Source organism: Carcharodon carcharias, chromosome 23, assembly GCF_017639515.1.
Source record: "Carcharodon carcharias isolate sCarCar2 chromosome 23, sCarCar2.pri, whole genome shotgun sequence".
NCBI lineage: Eukaryota > Metazoa > Chordata > Chondrichthyes > Lamniformes > Lamnidae > Carcharodon > Carcharodon carcharias.
This window is the reverse complement of record NC_054489.1, coordinates 4,853,839-4,877,699: the sequence shown is the minus strand read 5'-3', so window position 1 is coordinate 4,877,699 and position 23,861 is coordinate 4,853,839. Positions and strand designations below refer to the sequence as shown.

The following is a 23,861-nucleotide window of genomic DNA, read 5'->3' as shown; positions in this document are numbered from 1 at the left end:
CTTGTGATTCCTTGAGTTTAGAAGGGTAGGGGATCTAATCAAAATGTTTAAAATGATAAATTGATTTAATGAAGTAGATGCAGAGAGGTACTTTCATTTGGGGGCATAATCCCAAAATTTTAGTTTCACTTAGGAATGAAACCAGAAATCACTTTTTCTCAGTGGTTAATGGAAATCTGGATCTCATCCCTTAGAATAATGGGGGACAGTTGAAATCTTAGGTAGTGGGTTCAAGTAACATCCTAAGAGTCATAGTTTATTAAGTGAGAATATCCAAGGTTATGGATTGAAGTATGTTTTCATCCTTGGTTTGATAGAATGGAAGAATAGGTTCGAGGAGTTGAATGGCTTCCTGCTGTTTGTATGAACCGAATGCAGTGTAACTTGTTGCCTGCTGTCTTGACTTTTTCCCAAATATCCCCTCTTTAAGAAGGGATTATATCTATAACCTCCCTAATTGTCTTTCAACTTTGAGCATTCTATTCCCATTTTGTTCCTCTTCCACGTTCTGTTTTTCTGTGCCTGGTTGTTTGGAGGAATGATAAATTTACAGCAGATGTTTCCTTTGCTTTGTCCTGTGTCACTGCTGCTAGGATTTTACAAGTGCTGAGGTATGCTGCCATCCATCCAAAATCAAAAGTTTGGGATTTCTGCTGCCCTCATAATTTTCTTGTTTGAAAACAAATATAAAAAAAACTAGTAGATTCATTAAAATTCAATTCTGTCACTAATTTAGTTTGTTGAAATTTGCAGCCAGGATTTTGAAGGCCTTTTTATAATTTCTTCCACCCTCTTCCTTGACTGCTTTGGAGGGTGTTGTCGGTAAGAATGCACACTGGTCTTTGGAGCCACTGATTACTTCCTGTTGTCTTCTATGTTCTTCATAATAGATAGTTTAACTACAACACTGAACTTAAAAGGGAAGGAAATGATCATTTTTCCTGCATAAATGTTCCTGGTTGCCTTGTGGTCTTTGCATACAACTTTGAAAAATAATTAAGATAAAAGGAAAATACTGTGGATGCTGCAAATCTGAAACAAAAACAAAAATAGCTGGAACAACTTGGCAGGTCTGACAGCAAGTGCGGAGAGGAATACATTTAATTTTTCGAGTCTGTACGACTCTTCATCAGAACTAAGGAAATATAGAAATGAGGTGAAATATAAGCTGGTTGAGGGGGGTGGGACAGGTAGAGCTGGATAGAGGGCCGGTGATAGGTGGAGGCAAAGAAGAGTTTGCCAAAGATGTCACAGACAAAAGGACAAAGGGATGTTGACAGTGGTGATATTAGCTGAGGAATGTGCTAATGGTAACATTAAGGGTAGAAAGGACGAGCAAGTGACAGCCCTCGTGGAGACGGGGTGAGGGGAAGGGATCGAAATTTCGACCTATTTTGATCCCTTCCCCCCACTCTACCCCCACTAGGGCTATCTGTCACTTGCTCATCCTGCTTTCTACCCTTAATGTCACCATTAACACATTCCTTAGCTAATATCACCACCGTCAATACCCCTTTGTCCTTTTGTCTGTGACATCTTTGGCAAACTCTTCTTTGCCTCCACCTATCACCGGCCCTCTATCCAGCTCTACCTGTCCCACCCCCCTCAACCAGCTTATATTTCACCTCATTTCTGTATTTCCTTAGTTCTGATGAAGAGTCATACAGACTCGAAACGTTAACTGTTTTCCTCTCCGCAGATGCTGTCAGACCTGCTGAGTTTTTCCAGCTATTTTTGTTTGTGTTTGAAAAAATAATTGCCTGTTTGTCAATTTTTTTTATGAACATAGGTTTGTGGATACTGCTAATAATTCAATGTCATGGTTATGTTGTTTAGTAAAATTAGTCAGCCTGTTAGCAGAAAATTGGCTGTTAAATCCCTGGACCTGATTTCAGTGCGTTACTAAGGAAAATATCACTCTCCCTTCCCTTCGAATTAACATTCCCAACAGCTTCCAAGAATTAATTTTATAAAGGTATATATTTATAAAGTATTTATTGGAGGAATAGACTTTTATAGAAAGCACTTGTTTGAATAAAACACTTTGTGGGGTGTGTGTAAAGTACGGGTTGTGTTTTTAAGTGTTAGTACCTGGAAGAGAACAACTGGATTAATCTTCCAGATGGAATCTTAGGTTAATACTTCAGGTGAAGCCTTACAGTCTTCTGTGTCAGCTGTTGACTGATCTGGCTTGCCTATACAACATTTGCTGTGTTTTGTTTGGTACCAGTCTCCAACCCAAGAGAAGGAAATCCCCGTAACTCAGCATAAGATCAAACACTCAAGACATTTCAAAAATAATTCCTGGAAACAGACATTGGATTGAAAGCAAACACTTCATGTTAAACAGTTTGCATAGTTTGCATTAATCATTGGGAGCAAGAATCCTGGTCAGTTGTTCGTGTTTTGTTTCATGTTTGCAGCTTTGCATCTTTTATTTGCATCTTGCTGTGCAACAGCATTCTTGTTTTATTGGCTTGGTTTGATCTGACATGACCTGCAATGTCTGTAGCTTCAGCTGAGGTGGTCAGCAAAATCTGCCTAGATCTGGACTTGACATTGCATAACAGACCTCTTAAACACTTGTCTTCGCTGGAGATTTGTCAACAGAGCAATCTTAGTCGTGTGGTATGTTCTCGTTCCCTTTCCAAAGGAAGTGATTGGTACATTTCCTAAATACATGACTAAATTTATTAACTTATTGCAGATATACTGTATGCTGTAAAGCTGGGAATGAGAAGGAGTTTCTGAAGGCTCAGTTAATGAAGGCACTGCCTAAAGTAAAGTTGAGTATCACGTTCAATTCCTGGCCAGAAATAACAAGAAATGGCTAATACCTGTGGGCAAAGATGAATAATTGTCTAGGGTTCTTGCTCCCAATTACTAATGCAAACAATGCAAACTGTTTAACATGAAGTGTTTGCTTTCAATCCAATGTCCGATTCCGGGAATTATTTTTGAAGTGTCTTGAGCATTTGATCTTTTGCTGAATTACGGGGATTTCCATGATGTAATTCCTTCTCTTGGGTTGGAGACTGATACCATTTGGTCCAGAAAAGCAATAATTCTGTGTGGCTTGGTTCAAAAGATTGTCTGGGAAAGTTTTTTTGCTAAATCTGCTGTCTTGATTTGTTAAGGGGTGCTGAATATGGATGTGGAAAAAGCTTTGAATTTCTTGAGCAGACACGATGTTGAAGGGCACCAAAAAGTAGATTCTGGCTAAGGCCCAATCTGCATTATGTGACACTGTAAAGTATTGTTGCCATCATCTGCAATATGGGCATCATCTGATTGTATGTGTATTGTCAAGCTCATATGATTGGCAGGGCCTAGTAATAAATCCTAAACCAGTCTGAATCATTGATTATCTAAATTGTGGAATAAAGTGCAGAGCTGGAGAAGTTTATACTCGATATTCAAGTAACTCTGGCAGAGACACAGCGCAGGGATAAAGGGCAGGTACTCTAATTGGCAGGATGTTGCTCGTGGTGCCCTGCAAGGATGTGTTGGGGCCTCAACTATCCAGCCTTAGAAGACAGAATAGAAAGCCACACATCCAAATTTGCCAATGGCACAAAGATAGGCAGTATTATAAACAGTGTAAATGGAAGCATAAAATTACAAAGCCATTGATACATTAAGTGAATGGGTTAATGGATTTCAGCGTAAGTAAACGTGAGGCCTTCCTCTTTGAACCCTGAGGATAGAACAGGTGAAATGGTGAAAATCTACAAACAGTGGTGATCCAAATAAACTTGGGGGTCCAGATATATCAATCATTAAAATGTCATGGAAGTACAGAGTATAATCAAAAAAATGAAAGGAATGCTGGCCTTTCTATCTTCTAGAATACAAGGGGTAGAAGTCTTATTTCAGTTCTGGTTAAACCACACCTTAGGAAGGAAATATTGGTCTTGGAGGGAGTGCAGAGTTATCTCTATCCCCCTATTTTGTCTCCATTTCTTTGCATGTTTTGGTTTTTATTTTTCGCATTCAGACAGTAGGACACCTGCTCTAGGTACATTTTTTCTTGCCCCATCACCATCCCCTTTGACCCTGTAAGACTAACTCTTCCATAGCTCAATCTGTCTGTCTTCCACCCTATCATAGACTTTCCTTTTGTCCTTGTCTCATCCTGCCCTTGCTCAAAACCTATTGTAGCTTTAACTCAGCTATTTGTAATCTATATCAATGACTTGGATGAGGGGACTGTGTGTATGGCAGCCAAATTTTCCAATGACACCTTAACAGATTCTGTCTGACCTGTTTTATTTCAGATTTCTAGAATCCACAGTAATCTGCTTTTTGATGAGTGATTGTGGCTCCAGCTTCATTTGCACATTTGGTATTTTTTTGGAGTGTAAATAAAGAGTTGCCTCTTTGGGTAGGACAGCTGTGAAAAGTTGTGGCTTTTGCTCGAATTTTTTTTTTTTGAATACAAATGTGATTCTTTTTCCTCCTCTTTCACCCTCCACCCCAACCCAGCATCAGTATGACATTTCCATTTCCCAAGTCTTGAGGTTTGCACGAAACCAGTCTTTTTTGCTTCATGCTGAATTAGGAATAATTTGTGCCCATTTCGTGTAAATATTGCAAAGTAATTTATCGTGAGGAGCCTAATGATTGAAGAGGCTTTCATTGCACCAGCAATGTTAACATTTTTATTCTTTCATGGGATGTGGCCTTTGCTGGATAGGCCAGCATTTATTGCCCATCCCTAATTGCCCTTGAGAAGGTGGTGGTGAGCTTAGTACCTGAACCATTGCAGTCAGTATGGTGTAGGTACACCCACAGTGCTTTTAGGGTGGGAGTTTCAGGATTTTGACCCAGCAACAGTGAAGGAATGGTGATATATTTCCAAATCAGCATGGTGAATGGCTTGGAGGGGAACTTCCATGTGTCTGCTGCCCTTGTCCTTCTAGGTGGTAGTGGTCGAAGGTTTGGAAGGCACTGTCTAAGGAGCCTTGGTGAATTCCTGCAGTGCATCTTGTAGATGGTACACACTGCTACTACTGTGTGTCAGTGGTGGAGGGAGTGAATGTTTGTGGATGTTGTGCTAATCAAGCAGGCTGCTTTGCCCTCGATGGTGTCAAGCCCCTTGAATGTTTGAGTCGCACTCATCCAGGCGAGCGGAGAGTATTCTTTCACACTTCTGAGCTCATTTACAAACTCCTCCAAAGCCTCTCTCCTCCCTCCTAAAGCCTTCCAAGATCTCTGTGCTCCTCCAATTCTGATGCCTCATGCTCTCAACAGCTGCACTATTGGCGGCTGTGCCTTCTGCTCCTGGGCCATAAACTCTGGAATTCCTTCTCTAAATGCTTTGGCTCCTCTGTTAATATCTCCTTAGATGGCTGTGTCAAATTTTGTTTGACAAAGGTGTGAAACACCTTTGGGTGTTATAGGAACATGGTAGTTAGGAGCAAGCGTGGGCCATTCTGCCCTTCAAACTTGCTCCACCGTGTGATAAAACCATGGCTGGTCTTGTTGTCTCAAATCCACTTTCCTGTTTGCCCTCCATAACCCTTGACTCTTATCAAAAATCTATTCAACTTAGCCTTGAATAAATTCAGTGACCCAGCCTCCAGTGCTTTCTGGCGAAGAGAATTCCATAGACTATTGAGCCTCTTGAGAGAGAAACATTCTCCTCCTCCCCATATTAAAAGGGAGCCCTCTTATTCTTAAACTGTGTCCCCAAGGCACACACGCACGCATGAGGAAACATCCTCCTTATATCCAAACTGTCAAGCCTGCTCAGGATCTTGTATGTTTCAAAAAGATCACCCCTTATTCTTCTAAACTCCAAAGGGTATAGGCCCATTAACCTTTCTTAAGATAAGCCCTTAAACCCAGGAATAAACCAAGTGAACCTTCTATGAACTGCTTCTAAATAATTTATATCTTTTTCAAATAAGGAGACCAAACTGTACACAGTATTCCACTATACTAAAGGTGCTAAACGCATGCCAGTTGCCCTTGTGAGCCAATGGTCACAGACCTAGAACTACTTAAAAACATACAGAATAAGAGCACAAGTAGGCCATTTGGCCCCTCGAGTCTTCTCTGCCGTTCAATAAGAGCATGGCTCATCTGTTTGTGTTTTGAGTTCTATATTCCCATCTACCCCTGATAACCTTTGATTCCTCTGCCTAACAAGAATCTGTCCACGTTTGCCTTAGAATAAGAAAATTCAATGACCTCCGCCTCCACTGCCTTCTGAGGCAAGAGTGTTCCAAAGTCAAAGTCACGCAACCCATTGAGAAAAAATTTCTCTTCATCTCTGTGCTAAAAGGGCGACCCCTAATTTTAAAACAGTGGCCCCCCATTCAGGATCTTATGCTTCAGTCAAGTCACTCTTTTAAACTCCAGTGGAAACAAACCTAGCCTGTCCAACCTATCCTTATAAAACAACCCACTCAATTTGGGTATCAATCTAGTAATCCACCTCTGAACCGCCTCCAACACATTTACATCCTTCCTTAAATAAGGAGACCAAAACTCCACACAGTATTTGCGATAAGGTCTCATCAACACCCTGTATAACTGGAGCATGACATCTTTACTTTTTTGTTCAATTCCTCTCGTAATAAAGGATAGCTTTCCATTAGCTGCCTTGATTTCATGCTGTACCTGCGTACTAATGTTTTGCGACTCATGCATGACAACACCTAGATCCCAACTGCACCTCAGAATTCTGTTTAAGTAACACCATGTTTTTTTTAATTCTTGCTGCCAAAGTGAACAACTTCATATTTTCCCACATTATAGCCCATTTCCAGGTTTTTGCCCACTCATTCAACTTACCTGTATCCTTCTGCAAACTCTTCATCTTCTTCACAATGTACTTTCCTACCTCTCTTTGTGTAATCTGAAAATATAGCTACCGTGCCTTCGCTCTCCTCATCTAAGCCATTGATATAAATTGTAAAAGGTTGAGGCCCCAGCATGGATCCCTGCAGGACTCCACTAGTCACATCGTGCCAATTAAACAAAGACCCATTTATGCATACTCTGTTTTGTGCCAGCCCTTCTCTATCCAGGCTAATATGTTACCCCCTACATCTTGAGCTTTTATTTTCCACAATAACCTTTGATGGGGCACCTTATCTGATGCCTTCTGGAAGTCTACGTACAGTACATCTACAGGCTCCCCTTTATTCATAGCACATGTTACTCCTTCAAAGGACTCTAATAAATTGGTTAAACAAGATTTTCCTTTCACAAAACTATGCTGACTCTTCCTGACTACTTTGTGTTTTTCTAAGTGCCCAGCTACAACCTCTTGAGCGACTCTTAACATCTTCCCCATGACAGATGTCAAGCTAATTGATCTATAGTTTCCTGTTTTCTGCCTCCCTCCCTTCTTGAATAGAAGAGTTATATTTGCTACTTTCCAGTCTGATGGAACCTTTCCAGAATGTAGGGAATTTTTGAAAATTAACACCAACGCATCTACTACCTCTTTAGCCACCTCTTTTAAGACCCCAGGATGAAGTTCATTTGGACCTGGAGACTGGTAAACCTGCAGCTCCATCAGTTTGTTCAGTACCACTTCCCTAGTGATTGTAATTTCAAAGTTCCTCTCTCCCCTCCACCTCCTGATTTACAGCTATTACTCAAATGTTTTTTATATCCTCTATAGTGAAGACAGAAGCAAAATATTTGTTCATTTCATCCACCATGTCCTTATTATCTACTATTAACTCTTCATTCTCACTCTCTAGAGGACCAACACTCACGTTACCTAAACAAAAATACCTGGAAAAACTCAGCAAGTCTGGCAGCATCTGCGGAGAGGAACACAGTTAACGTTTCTAGTCTGACCCTTCAACAGAGCTAAGTAAAAATAGAAGAGAAAAATAAACTCATTTAAGGGAGGGTGGGACAAATAGAGCTAGTGATAGGTGGAGATAACCAAAAGATGTCACAGACAAAAGGACAAAGAGGTGTTGAAGGTGGTGATATTATCTAAGGAATGTGCTAATTAAGGGTAGAAATAAGGACAAGCAAGGTACAGATAGATAGCCCTAGTGGGGGTGGGGTGAAAGAATCGAAAAAGGCTAAAAGGTAGAGATAAAACAATGGATGGAAATGCATTTAAAAATAATGGACTAGGCACTTTACAGCCTTCTGGACTGAATATTGAGTTCAATTTTAGATCATGAACTCTCTCCTCCATCCCCACCCCCTCTCCGATTTCCCCCCCCCCATTTTTTTCCAATAATTTATGTAGATTTTTCTTTTCCCACCTATTTCCATTATTTTTAAATGCATTTCCATGCATTGTTTTATCTCTACCTTTTAGACTTTTTTGATTCCTTCACCCCACCCCACCTGCATTAGGGCGATCTGTACCTTGCTTGTCCTGCTTTCTGCTTTCTACCCTTAATTAGCACATTCCTTAGATAATATCACCACTTCAACACCTCTTTGTCCTTTTGTCTGTGACATCTTTTGGTTATCTCCACCCATCACCGGCTCTACTTGTCGCCACCCCCCCCCCCCCAAAAAAAAACAGCTTATATTTCACCTCTCTCCTATTTTTACTTAGTTCTTTTGAAGGGTCATTCGGACTCGAAATGTTAACTGTGTTCCTCTCCGCTGATGCTGCCAGACTTGCTCAGTTTTTCCAGGTATTTTTGTTTTTGTTTTGGATTTCCAGCATCTGCAGTTTTTTGCTTTTACTCATTTTACCTACTTTTCCTGTTTAAATACCTGTAGAAATTCTTGCTATCCACTTCACATTTCCAGCTATCTTCCCCTCATACTCTAATTTCTTTCTCCTGATTAACCTTTTAGTCACTCTCTGCCGTTCCTTGTATTCTGACCAATCATCTGACCTGCCACTCATCTTTGTGCAGTTATATGCTTTTTCCTTAAGTTTGATGCTTTCCTTAACTTCTTTAGTTAACCATGGATGGTAGGTCTTCCTTTTAGAAATTTTCTTTATAGTAGGAATATACTTATTCTGAGTATTCTGAAAAAATCCCCTTAAATGTCTGTCACTGCTTCTCTATTGATCTATCCCCTGGTCTAGTTTCCTAGTTAACTTCAGGTAGCTCAGCTTTCATGCCCACATAGTTGCCCTTATTTAAGTTTAAAATACTAGCCTTAGACCCACTCTTCTTCCTTTCAAACTGGGTGTAAAATTCAATCATATTGTGGTCGCTGCTACCTAAGGGTGCCTTCACTCTGAGGTCATTAATTAATCCTGCCTCACCACAAAATACCAAGTCTAATATAACCTGCTCTCTGATAGTTTCTTAGAGCAGCATGTTCTGTAATCAATCTCGAAAGCACCCCTATGAACTCCTCATCCAGGCTATTACTGCCAATCTTTGATTTTTCCAGTTTATATGTAGATTAAAGTCACTCATAATTATTGCCGTCCCTTTATCACAAGCACCCAATATCCCTTCTTGTATAGTTTGTCCTGTGTTGTGGTTACTGTTAGGGGGCTGTAGACTACTCCCACACGTGACTTCTTTCCTCATCTCCACCCAAACTGATTCTACATCCTGATCTCCTAAACCAAGGTAATCTCTAACTATCGCACAAATGCTATCCTTGATTAACAGTGCTACCCTTGCACTTTTTTCCTATTCTTCTTGAAGATCATATACCCCTCAACATTCAGGACCCAATTCTTGTCACTCTGCAGCCACATCACTGTAATGGCTATCAGATCAGATTTATTTATTTCAATGTGCATTATCAATCTGTTTACTTATCAATTTTACACGCATTCAGATGTAGAGCCTTTAGTTAAGTCTTTTTGTTATCTTTGTGATATCTAGTCTTGATTCTTGGTGCATTCTTAGAGGTTTTTTTTTCTTTGTGCCTTCCTGCCATTCTCCAACCCTCATTCCCCATATTATTTTCCTCTTAGCTTGTGTCTGTTCTTTGATATACCACATCTTTCCACATTTGATCCCTTGCTCCCACTATTTAGTTTAAAGCCCTCTCTAACAGCTAACCTGCCTTTTAACAGTAGGATTAATACTGCTGCAATATTGATCTCCTGGTTCTTGAGTAACTCTTCTTCCTCATGTAAATATATAAGATTTCTGCCTTTCCTTCCTAAACCACATCCCTACCACCTTGCGAAATACCACAAACTTAACCTGATCTTTGCTTTGTTTTTTGAAACCCACACTTGTCGTTTATCAGATTTCTCTGTTCCATTGTTTTCTTCTATCTTGAAAGCTCTGACTCATGCTGGTAGAATTGCACAAAGATCCAGCTCTGAAGAAGAGTCATATGGATTCAAAACGTTAACTCTGTTTCTCTCTTCACAGATGCTGCCAGGACCGCTGAGCTTTTCCAGCATTTTTTATTTTCAGATTTCCAGCATCCACAATATTTTGCTTTCATATTTGTATAGAAGTCCATCAGCTTTCCCAAATGCTCTGTCATGTTAGTGTTGGAAGGCTGTTTTGACTGTGGTTGTCTGTTTTATCTTGTCTTTCATTGAGGGACTGAGTAGTGGTCTGATCATTCACTTTGTTGGCAAGCTTTGTGTGATGAACCAAGGAATAACACTTAGGACGACATCATTATGATTTAAAATTACAGTAAGGTCACTTGCATATAAAGGGTTAACATGCTCCCCGTTCAGTCTTCCCTTTGGTGCATAATTTACATAATTGTGCACAAATAATTAATGGCAAATCTATACTGCATAATGAAATACATGTGCATTGGAGCTATTTGTTGAAGCATTTACATGGTAGAAGCTAGGGCAGAATAAAATGTAACTTGAAGGGTGTAACAATAGCTAAAAGCAAAATACTGCAGATGCTGGAAATCGGGTAAATAAAAACCGAAAATGCTGGAAAAACTCAGGTCAGGAGAGAGAAACAGAGTTAGCGTTTCCGCATCTGTATGACTTCTTCAGAGCTAAAGGGAAGTAGAAATGTGATGAAATTTATACAGTTTAAGTGGGGTGGAGCAGGTGAAGCTGGATAGGCCAGCGATAGGTGGGGGCTGTGGAGAGATTGACAAAGATGTCATGGACATAAGACAAAGGGAGTGTTAAAGGCCATGGTAAGGGCTAAACAAGGTGCTGATAGTGGCATAAAGGTAGAAAGCAGAATGTGTGAATAGCAGAACAAGGGTCAGCAGCCTGTGAACAAGGAACAGATGGCCCTTTGGTAAAACAAAAACAGAATTACCTGGAAAAACTCAGCAGGTCTGGCAGCATTGGCAGAGAAGAAAAGAGTTGATGTTTCGAGTCCTCATGGCCCTTCAACAGAGCTAGGTGAATCCGAGGAAAGGGGTGAAATATCAGCTGGTTTAAGGTGGTGGTGGTGGTGATGGTGGGGGGGGTGTGGTGGGGGGGGTGTGGTGGTGGTGGTGGTGGTGGTGGTGGTGGTGGTGGGTGGGGGGAGGGGGGGGGGGGACAAGCAAGCAGTGATAGAAGCAGATCATCAAAAGATGTCACAGACAAAAGAACAAAAGAACACATAGGTGTTGAAGTTGGTGATATTATCTAAACGAATGTGCTGATTAAGAATGGATGGTAGGGCACTCAAGGTATAGCTCTAGTGGGGGTGGGGGCAGCATAAAATATTTAAAAATATTTAAAAATAATGGAAATAGGTGGGAAAAGAAAAAATCTATATAATTTATTGGAAAAAACAAAAGGAAGGGGGAAGAAACAGAAAGGGGGTGAGGAGGGAGTTCAAGACCTAAAGTTGTTGAATTCAGTATTCAGTCCGGAAGGCTGTAAAGTGCCTAGTCAGAAGATGAGGTGCTATTCCTCCAGTTTGCGTTGGGCTTCACTGGAACAATGCAGCAAGCCAAGGACAGACATGTGGGCAAGAGAGCAGGGTTGAGTGTTAAAATGGCAAGCGGCAGGGAGGTTTGGGTCATTCTTGCGGACAGACTGCAGGTGTTCTGCAAAGCGGTCGCCCAGTTTACGTTTGGTCTCTCCAATGTAGAGGAGACCACATTGGGAGCAGTGAATACAGTAGACTAAGTTGGGGGAAATGCAAGTGAAATGCTGCTTCACTTGAAAAGAGTATTTGGGCCCTTGGACGGTGAGGAGAGAGGAAGTGAAGGGGCAGGTGTTACATCTTTTGTGTGGGCGTGGGGAGTTGCCATAGTTGGCGGTTGAGGAGTAGGGGGTGATGGAGGAGTGGACCAGGGTGTCCCGGAGGGAACGATCCCTACGGAATGCCGCCGGGGGTGAAGGGAAGATGTGTTTGGTGGTGGCATCATGCTGGAGTTGGCGGAAATGGCGGAGGATGATCCTTTGAATGCGGAGGCTGGTGGGGTGATAAGTGAGGACAAGGGGGACCCTATCATGTTTCTGGCTCATCAAAAGCCAATCTTGTCTTATTAAACTGGCAGTGTCCCTGGGGACAAGGAGATTTTCTGGTTTACTTTTGTTCGGTTTGCTCCAATAACTGCTTATTCTCCTTCTTGATAAGGGAGCATTCTCCCTCTTGATAAGGGAGCAATAGCAAGGTGAATGCTGGTTTACTGAGCTGTCTTGACAGCTTATTGTGGTACTGGGTCATACATAAACGGAAGATCCAAGGTTACATCCTTGGTCGATGCTGTTAGCTAATATCGGCTAGTGAAGTGCATCAATTAATCTCTGCTTTCCTGGGCTAAACAATAAGTAATAATTAGCCAAGATGGGAGATTGGGTGTCACAGTGAGTTAATAAGGACTCTGACTAGTGTCAAAATCAGAACGGAAGTATGTTTTGTCTTGGTATAAAGGTGCTTATGTGAAATTAATCTTGAGTATTCTCTATCAAGTTCTTCCTACAGAATAAATCTAGCCTTAAATCACAGAATTGTTACAGCACAGAAGAGGCTATTCGGCCCATCACGTCTGTACCGGCTCTTGGAATGAGCAATTTATTTAGTGCCATTCTCTCACATTCTTCTCCTCGTAACCCTGCACATTCTTCCTTTTCAGGTAACAGTCTGATTCCGTTTTGAATGCTTCAATTGAACCTGCCTTCACCATACTCTCAGGCAGTATATTCCAGACCTTTACTGCTCGGTATGTGAAAACGTTTTTTTCTCCTATCGCTCTTGCTTCTTTTAAAATCTGTGCCCTCTCGTTCTTGATTCTTTCATGAGTATGAATAGGTTCTCCTTATCTTCTCTGGACAGACCCCTCATGATTTTGAATATCCTTTGCTAATCATTGACATATTAAAAATTTGATAAGCCAGTCAGACTAAAGGACAGTCAAACCAAAAATAAAAATACCTGGAAAAACTCAGGTCTGGCAGCATCTGCTGAGAGGATCGTTCTGTTGAAGAGTCATACAGACTCGAAACATTAACTGTGTTCCTCTCTGCAGATGCTGCCTGACTGTTGAGTTCTCCAGGTATTTTTATTTTTGTTTTGGATTTCCAGCATCTGCAGTTTTTTGCTTTTATCTTAAAAGGATAGTCAATCTCAAATGGAGGGGGAAAAGCCAGGCAGCAGTATGGGCTGATCTTGAGTTAGGGACTGAGCTGACTGTTGGACCTGAGGGAGACTTAGCCTGTTATATCTGACCTGGGATTGCTTAGTTCTGACACCAGGTGTCTGTAATGGAAATTTTCATTTGCTAGCATGAAATACTGCCCCTTTGCTGTAAATAAGACCCAGCTGACCAACAGTGGTGATGCTGTAGTGCCTCAAATCCTTGACCAGTACTGAAGAAGAACCCTTGCAATGCAATCAGCTCTTTCTCTGCTTCCCAAATTACTTAAGTTTTGTTATTTAGCTAAAATATAAAATCAAAGTATTTAAGAAAAAGGACAAAGTGTATAACTTGGTGATTGAATGCCTTGAGCTTGGTCTTGACTTCAACCAATTTAGTAATAACCGGTTTTTAGTATTCACCAATTGTGCTCAGGTGTAAACTATTTGATATTGTGCATCCTTTATACAAAATGCTAACCCATTTTCTGTGTTTTAGGCTGACTCAGTTCTGTTTTATTCCTCTTCGCAGTATTTGTTTTCCTTTTATCTACAAGTATTTAACACAACTGTTGCTGTTGGAAGTGATACTCTGAATGATTGTGGCTTCTGTAACTTGACTGATAATTTGAACAAACCAGCAGAATGATTTAGCAGTAGCCACTTGGAAGAGGGGAATATGTATCTCCTTATCATTCAAGGCTAAACAGCTATGACTGCATGCTGCCAGCTCTATAATATTGATACTACAAGGACGGACACGCAATGCAGTGCAACATTTATCTCTCTCTTTGGAGGCAAGATATTTATCAAATTTCACAGAATTCTTTTTTAAACAACTGGTCTCAGTTGTTTGACATGCACAAATGTTACAATTATATAAATAATATTTTTATATCTCATGGAAACATCTTAAAATGCTTCACATAGTGAATTTATTTGAAATGCCTTCTTTGGGGAAGTTTTATGTTGAAGTATTGTGGTAAAAATAACTTGTTTTGAGTTCACATTTCGAAGCTTGGTTATCTATTTCTAAACCAGCAGCAGTGTGAGAAATGTTAACTAGTGGGTCCTTAAATAGTCTTGTGATTATATAAACTTATACCCAATTTTGTTAGTTTATTTTGGCTGTCAAACTCTGAATTACATTTTTAAAAAGCCCAAATATTCCGATCAGGGTTGGCACCCCCGTTTTGATCCTGATCCAACCAAAGGAAGCATCCGCTTACCTTCCTCTAATTTTTCTGGCCAATCTTCTGCTGGGGGATCCTGTTGAGCTTGGTTAGTGCAGGAAGCCTCCGAGATGCCAATGAAGAGAATCTGTACAGAAACCATTTGTTTTTGCTGCTGTATTCTGGTAAGTGATCGCTAACACACTGTAATCTTTGGGACATAAAGTAGCTTTGCAGTGTGTTAGTGAATGAGTGTTGTAGGGTGGGTGAGGTAAGGTGGTAGAGTGGCAAAGAGTTGGCAAGGCCAGGCCAGTGGGGTGTCGGGTGGTGGTGGCTGGTCAGGTCAGTTGTGGGGGTTGTGGTGGATGGCAGGAGCCTCAGTTGTATAGTTACCCAGGAGTTACACTAGGACTCTTCTGGCTAATATTTCCTGTGTAACTATCTAGGTAAGTAAGCCAGAACCATCCAAAGTCTCTGACTCTAACTCCGAGTAGGAAACTTTTTTCAGAGGATCCTGGGGTGCAGGGGAATGTCCACTGGAAGTTCAGACTTCCCAGGCAATTGCTGCGGAGCGACTGCACTGGGACTTCCAAGCGTCCTGGAACATGTCTCTGATCCGGAGACCATAGGATCTGCGTCAAAATTGCCTTTTTATCTTTACTCCATGATTACCAAAGCACATTTGTGACTAATTAACTGGGTTAACTATGCAAAATAAGAGCTCATGGCGTTGGGGATAACACATTAGCATGTATGGAGGATTGCTTAGCTAAAAGGAAACGGACAGTAGCTAAATGGAAATGGAGAGTAGGCATAAACGGGTCATTTTTGGGTTGGCAAGATGTGCCGAGTGGAGTGCCACAGGGATCAGTGCTGCGACCTCAACTATCTACAATTTATATCAATGATTTGGATGAAGGGATCGAATTTATGGTTGCTAAATTTGCTGATGACACAAAGATAGGTAGGGAAGTAAGTTTTGAAGTGGAGTCTGCAAAGAAATATTGTTAGGTTAAGTGAGTGGGCAGAAATATGGCAAATGGAGTATAATGTGGGAAAATGTGAACTTGTCCACTTTGGCAGGAAGAATAGAAAAGCAATATATTATTTAAATGGGGGGACATTGCAGAACTCTGAGGTATGGAGGGATCTGGGTGTCCTGGTACATGAATCGCAAAAAGTTGGCATGCAGATACAGCAAGTGATTAGGAAGGCAAATGGAATGTTGTTGTTTATTGCAAAGGGAATGGAACATAAAAGTAGAGATGTTTTGATACAGTTGCACAGGGTGTTGGTGAGACCACCTCTGGAGTACTGTGTACAGTTTTGGACTCCTTATTTAAGAAAGGATATAAATGCATTAGAGGCAGTTCAAAGAAGGTTCACTCGATTGATATGCGGGGTTGGGGGGGTGGGGTGCGTTGCTGTCTTACGAAGAAAGGTTGGACAGGCTGGGCCTGTATGCATTGGAGTTTGGAAGACTGAGAGGCAATCTTATTGAAACATATAAGATCCTGAGGGGACTTGACCGGGTGGATACTGAAAGGATGTTCTCCCTTGTGGGAGAGACTTGAACTAGGGGGCGCAGATAAAAATAAGAGGCTGCTCGTTTAGGATGGAGATGAGAAGAAATTTTTTCTCTTGAGGGTTGAGAGCCTTTGGAACTCTCTACCTTAGAGAGTGATGGAGGCAGGGTCATTGAATATTTTTAAGGCAGAGATACTTGACTTAACGAGGGAGTCAAAGGGTATCGGGGGTAGCTGGGAGTTGAGGCCACAATCAAATCAGCCATGATCTTACTGAATGGTGAATCAGGCTCCAAGGGGCCAAATGGCTTACCGCTGCTTCTAATTCATATGTTTGTGCAGTGTGTGCGTTGTCTGATGAATGTCAGTTTCCTGTGACAGCAAATAGTATTTTCTTCTTCCACTGACTTTCCCCTGTACTATATACCACTGAGTGTTTTGATTATTAATGACCAGTCTGCTTGCTTACACTTACACTTTGTCTGCTAATTACCAGAGAGAGGTATGGAAAAGTTGATTCAGCAAATATATTAAAAAACTTTATCTTCATGCTTTTCCCTTTGAGAGTAGAGTGAAACAGTGGAAGGATTCACAAATGTTACACTGCAGAAGTAGGCCATTCAGCCCATTGTTTCTGCACCAGCTCTCCGAATGAGCAATTCACTTAGTGCCATTCTCCCCTCTTCTTCCCATGCACATTCTTCCTTTTTTAGATAATTGTCTAATTTTGAAGCTTTTGAACCTGCCACCACCACACTCGGGCACTGCATTCCAGATCTTAACCACTTGCTGCATGAAGAAGTTTTTCCTCATGTTGCTTTGCACCTTTTACTAAGTTAGTTAAACACGATTTTTCATTAAGAAACCCACAGTCTGACAGGCCATGACATTAAGAACAATTAGGAACAGGAGAAGGCCTCAATCCTTCTCCATTTGATAAGATAATTGCTGATGTGATTGTGGTCTGAACTCCACTTTCCTGTGTGTACTCACCCACCCAAACACACAACCCTTGAGTCACAACCCTCGAGTCCCTTGTCAATCAAAAATCTATCTAACTCTCAGCCTTGAATATATTCAATGACCCGGCCTCCCCTGCTCTCTGGGGAAGAGCATTGTACAGACTAACGACCTTCTGAGAGAAAAAAAATCTTTCTCGGTCTTAAGTAGGAGACCTCTGATTTTTAAACTGCGTCCCTTAGTTCCAGACTCCCTCACGAGGGGAAGTATCTTCTCGGCACACACCCTGCCTCATCCTCTCAGGATCTTATATGTTTCATGAGCATGAGCTTTCCTTCCATGAGCCTTAATCAACTTCATTAGTCGATGGGATGGCTAGTGCTTTGTGCAGGGACATTTTCTAGGTTTAAATAAGCTGAATGATGATGGGTGGGGAGGAGGTGGTGTGCTGAGGATTATTCACATCGGGTGAATGCAAGGATCCCTTTGGATGCCAATCTAGAATTGAGCCAGAGCTCTGCCCCTACTCAATAGGACTGCCTACAGTCGGGTTTGAACCATGCATCTTTTGGACATTAATGTGGGGGAGTATATTGCCTGTTCAATTCAATTTAAAACTCACTGGGATCATTGAACTGAGAAGTATTGAGATGAAGTACTGGGGGCTACATGTCTTTTCCTGGGGGTGGGAACAATCTGAGGGGATAAATTAAGAGTATTACACAACAGTGAATTGTACATTCACAGACATCACTACATTGTGATCTCAGACCAATAGTTGCACCGTGCAATTCTCAGACCAAAGCATCTAAATGTGAATAATACTGTAGCAGTTGGGTAGCCCTGCACTTGCAAGCTGCATCCCTGGTTTACTCATGAAGTAGTAAATTTAGCAGCTTGAATCTTTTAATATTTTGGCGCACCTTAATTGGGCACTTTTAAAAAAAATAGTGTTTGACTGAAGTGCAATGACAAGTCTAGCAGTGTGTAGGAACCTCCAAAGTATCTCTCGGACAAGTTAAAATTGAAGTCATATGGTTGTTTTTGCTGGGAGTGTAATTGGACCCTGGATATGCACAGTTGACCATCCTATGTTTAACTTATTGATCAAAAAGCATTCTGGTGAAGCAGTTAAATTGAATTTCACATGATTCTGATCATGGATGTTGAGTGCTTAGTATACAGCATTCACTATAATGCCACTACTACAGATTCAGTCTTGAGTCAAACAAACCCCTTCTGCTTTCATCGTAATAATATAACTTGGAACAATCATGAAGATATTCTCGAGAAGATGAATCTGTGGATCTTGTGTTGCAAAGACTTGAGGGTGAGAGCAGTAAAATCAAAGTCTGTAGCTGATCAAAGTCCACAATAGATTCTACTGATCCAACCTGTGTTCACCCATGGGTTGACAGCATTTTGTAATGAGCAGAACTTTGTTTGGAATAGATGCACTACATGGGAGTTGAATTCACGGTTCATTTTTTTCTCTCCTTTTTGTTTAAAATTGACTTATTTTTTAATGTTTTTGTTTTTTTTAACAGTAACCAGCTAAACAGTCATGTCCGCTAAAGCCATATCTGAGCAGACTGGTAAAGACTTCCTTTACAAATTCATCTGCACAAAGGCTCCAATCCAGAACAAGTTCAAATATGCTAGACTGCGACATGAAACCGACTGGGACCTTCTAGTCCAAGAGCACCCCTGGCTACAGACTGAGGTGACTGTGTAGGACATATTGATAGTGATGTTGTAAAATGAATTGGTTTTAGTAATGTTAATGCGAGAGTGTGAGCCGGCTTCAGTGATCTTGTAAATATGCAATAATTGCACAACTCCATGTCAATTTTAGAATTTATTTACAGAAGGAATTTGGATCCCCAAACCTCAAATCCATAATTGTAATGCTTTGCTTTTGGAGGATTTGAATCGTATGTGATTGGGGGAGTGTTTAATTTAGGAAGGGTTCCTGTTAATGTTAAGTCGAAAGGATAGAGAATCTTTTCCCTCCTTGTCCAGTTTTGTTATTTCATGGTACTTCCCCAGGTGATAGATAGTGTTGGGATTGAGACACTTGTAGACACTGGGTGCCTGAAAATCCGTCAAATGCTTCCAGGTCAAATGCATAATCGCACTTAAATGGAGAGGAAGGGGGTCTCTCCTCTGCTAAGCAATCTATCTCTGCTTCCCGTACCACAGCTGTCCCATATTCCCACAACAATCAGCTGAGCAACATTATTAAATATTAAAATTATGGACTGTTTCATGATTTAGATCCATGCCCTATACAGACTCACTTCATGAGGGATCCCTGTAGTCAACAGAAAGAAAAGGCACTTATCCTATAAGATCTGGGATGGACTTGAGTGACAGTACTTTGAGGTGAAAAATTAGTACGTCATATATCATGCCATTTGGTTCCCATGCATTCTTTTAAAGACTAATTATATTAAAGCTGGGGAGGCTGTTGGTGTGGATGGAAGTTCAAGTGCTTCATACAGAAGATTCTATGAAAGGAACTTTAAACAAAAACCCACTTCATGTAAATGCTCCAAAACCTTTGTTTCTGCATATAAGCAGATGTTTGCATTCTGTACTGGGTAATGAGCATATGGTGTTCATTACATACATGATTTCCCTTGCCTTTCACCCTTTTCCCAAAAGCCACTGACTTGCTGGTTCCATTGCTGCCAGATGTCACCTGGTATCTTGCCTAAATGGCCTTTCCAGATAAGTTAGACTATTAAAATGAGACAGATCAAGTGCAGTTCTTGAATATCTCATTATTGCAGTTGTGAAATTGAATTCAATAAATCTGGCCGTTTGTAAACTAGGAAGATGTGAAAAAAAATTAAAATCTGACTGCTTTGAATGCCCTTCAGAAAAGGGCGCTGCCAACCCCATTGGGTTTGACCTAATACTCGAGTCAAACAGTGTTAATTAGAATCTTAACACCTGTCTGAAGTGGCGAGTAAAGTGGAGGCCTTTTTGGGGGTAAGTTGTTATAGGGAATAAAGGCAGCCTTGTTGGCATCGCCCTTATGCTGAGGAAAAACAAAACTAAGGAGCTACTGGCATTTCAAGAAGAGCAGGACCCTTGACTGACTTCTATTTCTTCCCAAGTACAAGGAGGCTGAGGCTAACTAAGTACTGTGCATTCAGCTAATTCCTGGTCTTGTTCTTGTCCCTTTCAGCTTGCATGCCTCCTGTTCGGTAGTGCTACCCATTTTGGGCTGAGCATTTCTTTTGAACTCAGTTTCTGTCTTGAGCAAGTTGTACCTCCGTCAAGGGAGGTGGTGGTATTGTGGTATTGTCACTCGACTAGTATTCCAGAGACCCAGGGTAATACCAGGGGACCTGGGTTCGAATCCCACCAAGGCAGATGGTGAAAATTTAATCCAGTAAAAATTAATGATGACCTTGAAACCACTGTAGATTGTTGTTTCCTTTAGGAAGGAAGTTTGCCATCTTTACCTGGTCTGGCTCTGAACAAGGGCAATTAATGATGGCCAGTAAATAAATAAATAAAATAAATCTGTTGAGGTACAACATGTACCAGGAAGGTAGCTGAAAATGTGGAAAAGCATGCAGAAGCCTTGTCCCTTTTTAGCATGTTTATTATCTCTCCCGTTCACCACCCCTTCTGGCTGAGGCCAGAAAATCTGTAGGTATAAGTGTGCACTTAAAGCCACTGAACTCTAGCTTGCACACCAGCATATGTCCATAACCAGAGTCGATTGCTCTCTGAAATATGTAGCTCAGTTGAGCACTGCCTACTGTACTCAAATTAAGCATGCAGCCGTGACTTATGAAAGCTTCTAAAGGTTAACAGTTTTGTATCATGCACTGGCAAGCCAGATATTTGGAAATTAGTTTGACTAATTAAATTTTCTCTGTTTAAACTCTGGACAGCCAGTAACGCATTTTACATAAATCCCTTGATAAAATTGACTTTCGCAATTAAGCGGCTCCTGAGCCCGACCAGTTTGGCAGAAACATCATGTTGTACTCTGAAAGCATAATTCAATTTATATTGGCAATTCTGAAGCTGAGACCTTCTCAAGGTTAAGTTTGTTTCTACATCATTTTCCACAAGTTGGAATCTAAAGGATGTGGGCTGTAATCCAAATAACCAAACAGCAAAATTGCCTAGGTTCTTATACAAAAAATCTGTTTTTGTCAGGGCAGGAAGATGGTCGTGGAAAGGAGCCCTAATGAGACTTGCAGTGGATGCAGCTTTTGTTGGGGTTTGAGTTGTAAGTTGGTGCTACCATACGATTTAGCTACAAAGCACTTAAATCAAAATTTTATGAAGTTCCATTTTTAATATTGGAATCTTTCACGGCCTTCACGTGTAGCAGCAAATGACTGCCTTATCTTCAATGAATTGTACATCGTTTGAGGCCTTTCTGGATAGGTCTGGCTAATCTCTCTCTCACAAATTAAAATCCATTTAATGAAAGTTTAAAAAAAAAACTTGCATTTGCATAGTGCCTTTCGCAACCTCAGGACATCCCAAAGCACTTTATAGCTAATGAAATACTCTTGAAATGTAGTCACTGTCACGTACGAAGTGCAGCAGCCAACTTGCCCATATTAAGTGCTCTCAAACAAATAAAATCATAACCCGATAATGTGTTTGTGATTTGGTTGAGGGATAAATACACTGCTCCCCTGCTCTTCAGATTTGTAAAAGACCCCCTGCCACTTACACTCAGCTGAGATGTGGTTCATTGGCTGTGAAGCACTTTGAGGTATCTGAGGATAGGAAAAGTTCTTTTGAAATGCAAGTCCTTCTTTCAAGGGAAACTATTTAACTGCAATGATTGAAGGGATCTTTTCATTAAAATCAAGGGTTTTTCTCAGTTCCTTTAATATCCAAGTGCTTCATTAGAAATGTTGTTTTAATTGCCTCAACCTTACATTTTTTCCCCCCTCACTTTTTAGCGCCTGGTGGTGAAGCCAGATCAGCTGATTAAACGTCGTGGGAAGCTGGGCTTGATTGGAGTTAACCTGGATTTGAATGGGGTAAAGGAATGGTTAAAGCCACGACTAGGACAGGAAACGACGGTGAGTGCTGTAACCGATGACTGCAGTGAAAAGTATTGCTTGATTGATCCTAACTGAGAGGAGATTTAACTTTTCTATTTCTATGACAGCACTGATTCATTAAGATGATTCATCTTCCATTTGATAATTAAATTGCTGCAGCAGCTTTGCAGCAAGGAAACCTGCCAGGTGGAGTTATCTTGTCCTTGTAGAAGGTTGGGCTGACACCATCCTTCAACAAGTAGAGAAACCATGTTAGAATAAAGAGCTGCAACCTGCAGCATTAATATAGATTATGGTTCAGATAGGTGGGCTGATTTAAGTCAGTAATTCTTCATGTAATAAAAAAAACTTATTAAAATTAACTCTGGTAATGGGCCTACATCAGAATTTGAAGGCACTGACTCCAGTTTTTTTTTGGAGTGGAAAGCAGGTTGAAGATGGAAGATGATGTTAGTTGGTGTTTGCATCCCCACACTGCTAGGGTAGATAAATATAGTTTAAAAATATTGGAAATCTCCACCTTTTTCAGTCTGCATTTCACTCCCATGCCAAGCCCCCAATTCAGGTAGTTACATATCTGTCGTAATCGATACTGGGTGCGTATTTGCAGGCACACTCTTTATTGCCCCCTTGGTAGAGCATCTTGAGCAATTCAAACAAAAATTATTATACTGTGTAAACCTGGCATTCCAGACTCTTAACTCAAGCAAAGGATATGTTTGCCTTTAGCTCAATTCAGACGCATACTTGGTAAGGTGCTGAAAACACTGTTTGACTGAAGCCTTTGGTGAATTTCAGTGCTTTGGAAGCTGTCACTGCTCCGCTGACTTTCTTGGGCTGGAATTTGAAAGCAGTGTGAAAGTTCAGCTTTACAACATGTCTGATGCAGACAGCTTGCCGCTTGGTGAGCTGCCCTGGAGCAGCCCTTCCTCTCGAATACAATCACAGCTGTCTGTTAAATGCCAGACTGAAGAGACAGTCCATTAGGGAATGTAAAGCAATTGACTACTTCCAGCACTACAGCTGTAATGAAGTTGTCTGCTTGCATTTTGTTTGATGTATTTGACATGTGAAATGTAGTTTACCAAAATGCCAACTACAGCAGCCTCTTCCAAAGATGTTCAATTATTGTGCTCAGATCTAAACATAGAGGAAAACTTCCAAGGTTTGTTCCATAGTTTATCACGCTCTATAAAATCAACGTAATGGAACTGAGATGTGATGCCACTGTAATGGGATTACTTTCTCCCCACCAGATGATGCAGAACTGGCCTAGCTTAATGTGGTATTACATACAATCTATAGCACAGAAATGGGCCATTTGGCCCAACTGCTTTATGCCAGAGAGAGAGCATTAAACTCCGAACAATGCTTTCAGATATGACAAGGTATAGGGCTGCAGACTTGGTGTTGCAAAGGTAAGAGTTTAGACACTATGAAATAACGCTTGATACAGAAGATGACCAGCAGCCAGAGGGGACAGAAGAATTGTTAAGATCAGTTGTTGTATCACAAGCAGCCATTGTACAGCAAATCAATAAGTTTAAGCATTTATGTCTGTTTGAAGTCTATTTTAAGATTAGTTCTCCAGGGTTTTGTGTTACTCCACCTGATCTGAAGGGGTGATAAAGGAAATGATGAGTTGTGAAAATCTGAAATGAAAACCAAATGCACTGGGAATGCGCAGGAGATATATCAGAAAATGAGTTCACCTTTTGG

General features: G+C 40.9%; 1 protein-coding gene across 5 annotated transcripts in view; it reads left to right on the top strand.

Moving 5' to 3' along the window:
- Positions 1–23,861, top strand: part of LOC121269018 (ATP-citrate synthase) — an 81,463-nt gene that overhangs the window by 4,646 nt on the left and 52,956 nt on the right. For 3 of the 5 annotated variants that reach the window (XM_041173384.1, XM_041173383.1, XM_041173379.1), the window contains exons 2-4: positions 12,931–13,017; positions 18,636–18,811; positions 22,038–22,160. In XM_041173384.1, the coding sequence (XP_041029318.1) occupies positions 18,653–18,811; positions 22,038–22,160 (282 nt within the window). In that variant the 5' untranslated portion in view covers positions 12,931–13,017; positions 18,636–18,652. Of the gene's footprint in view, positions 1–12,930; positions 13,018–14,000; positions 14,228–18,635; positions 18,812–22,037; positions 22,161–23,861 lie in introns of those variants that run through there. The other 2 variants (XM_041173380.1, XM_041173381.1) reach the window with 2 other exon arrangements.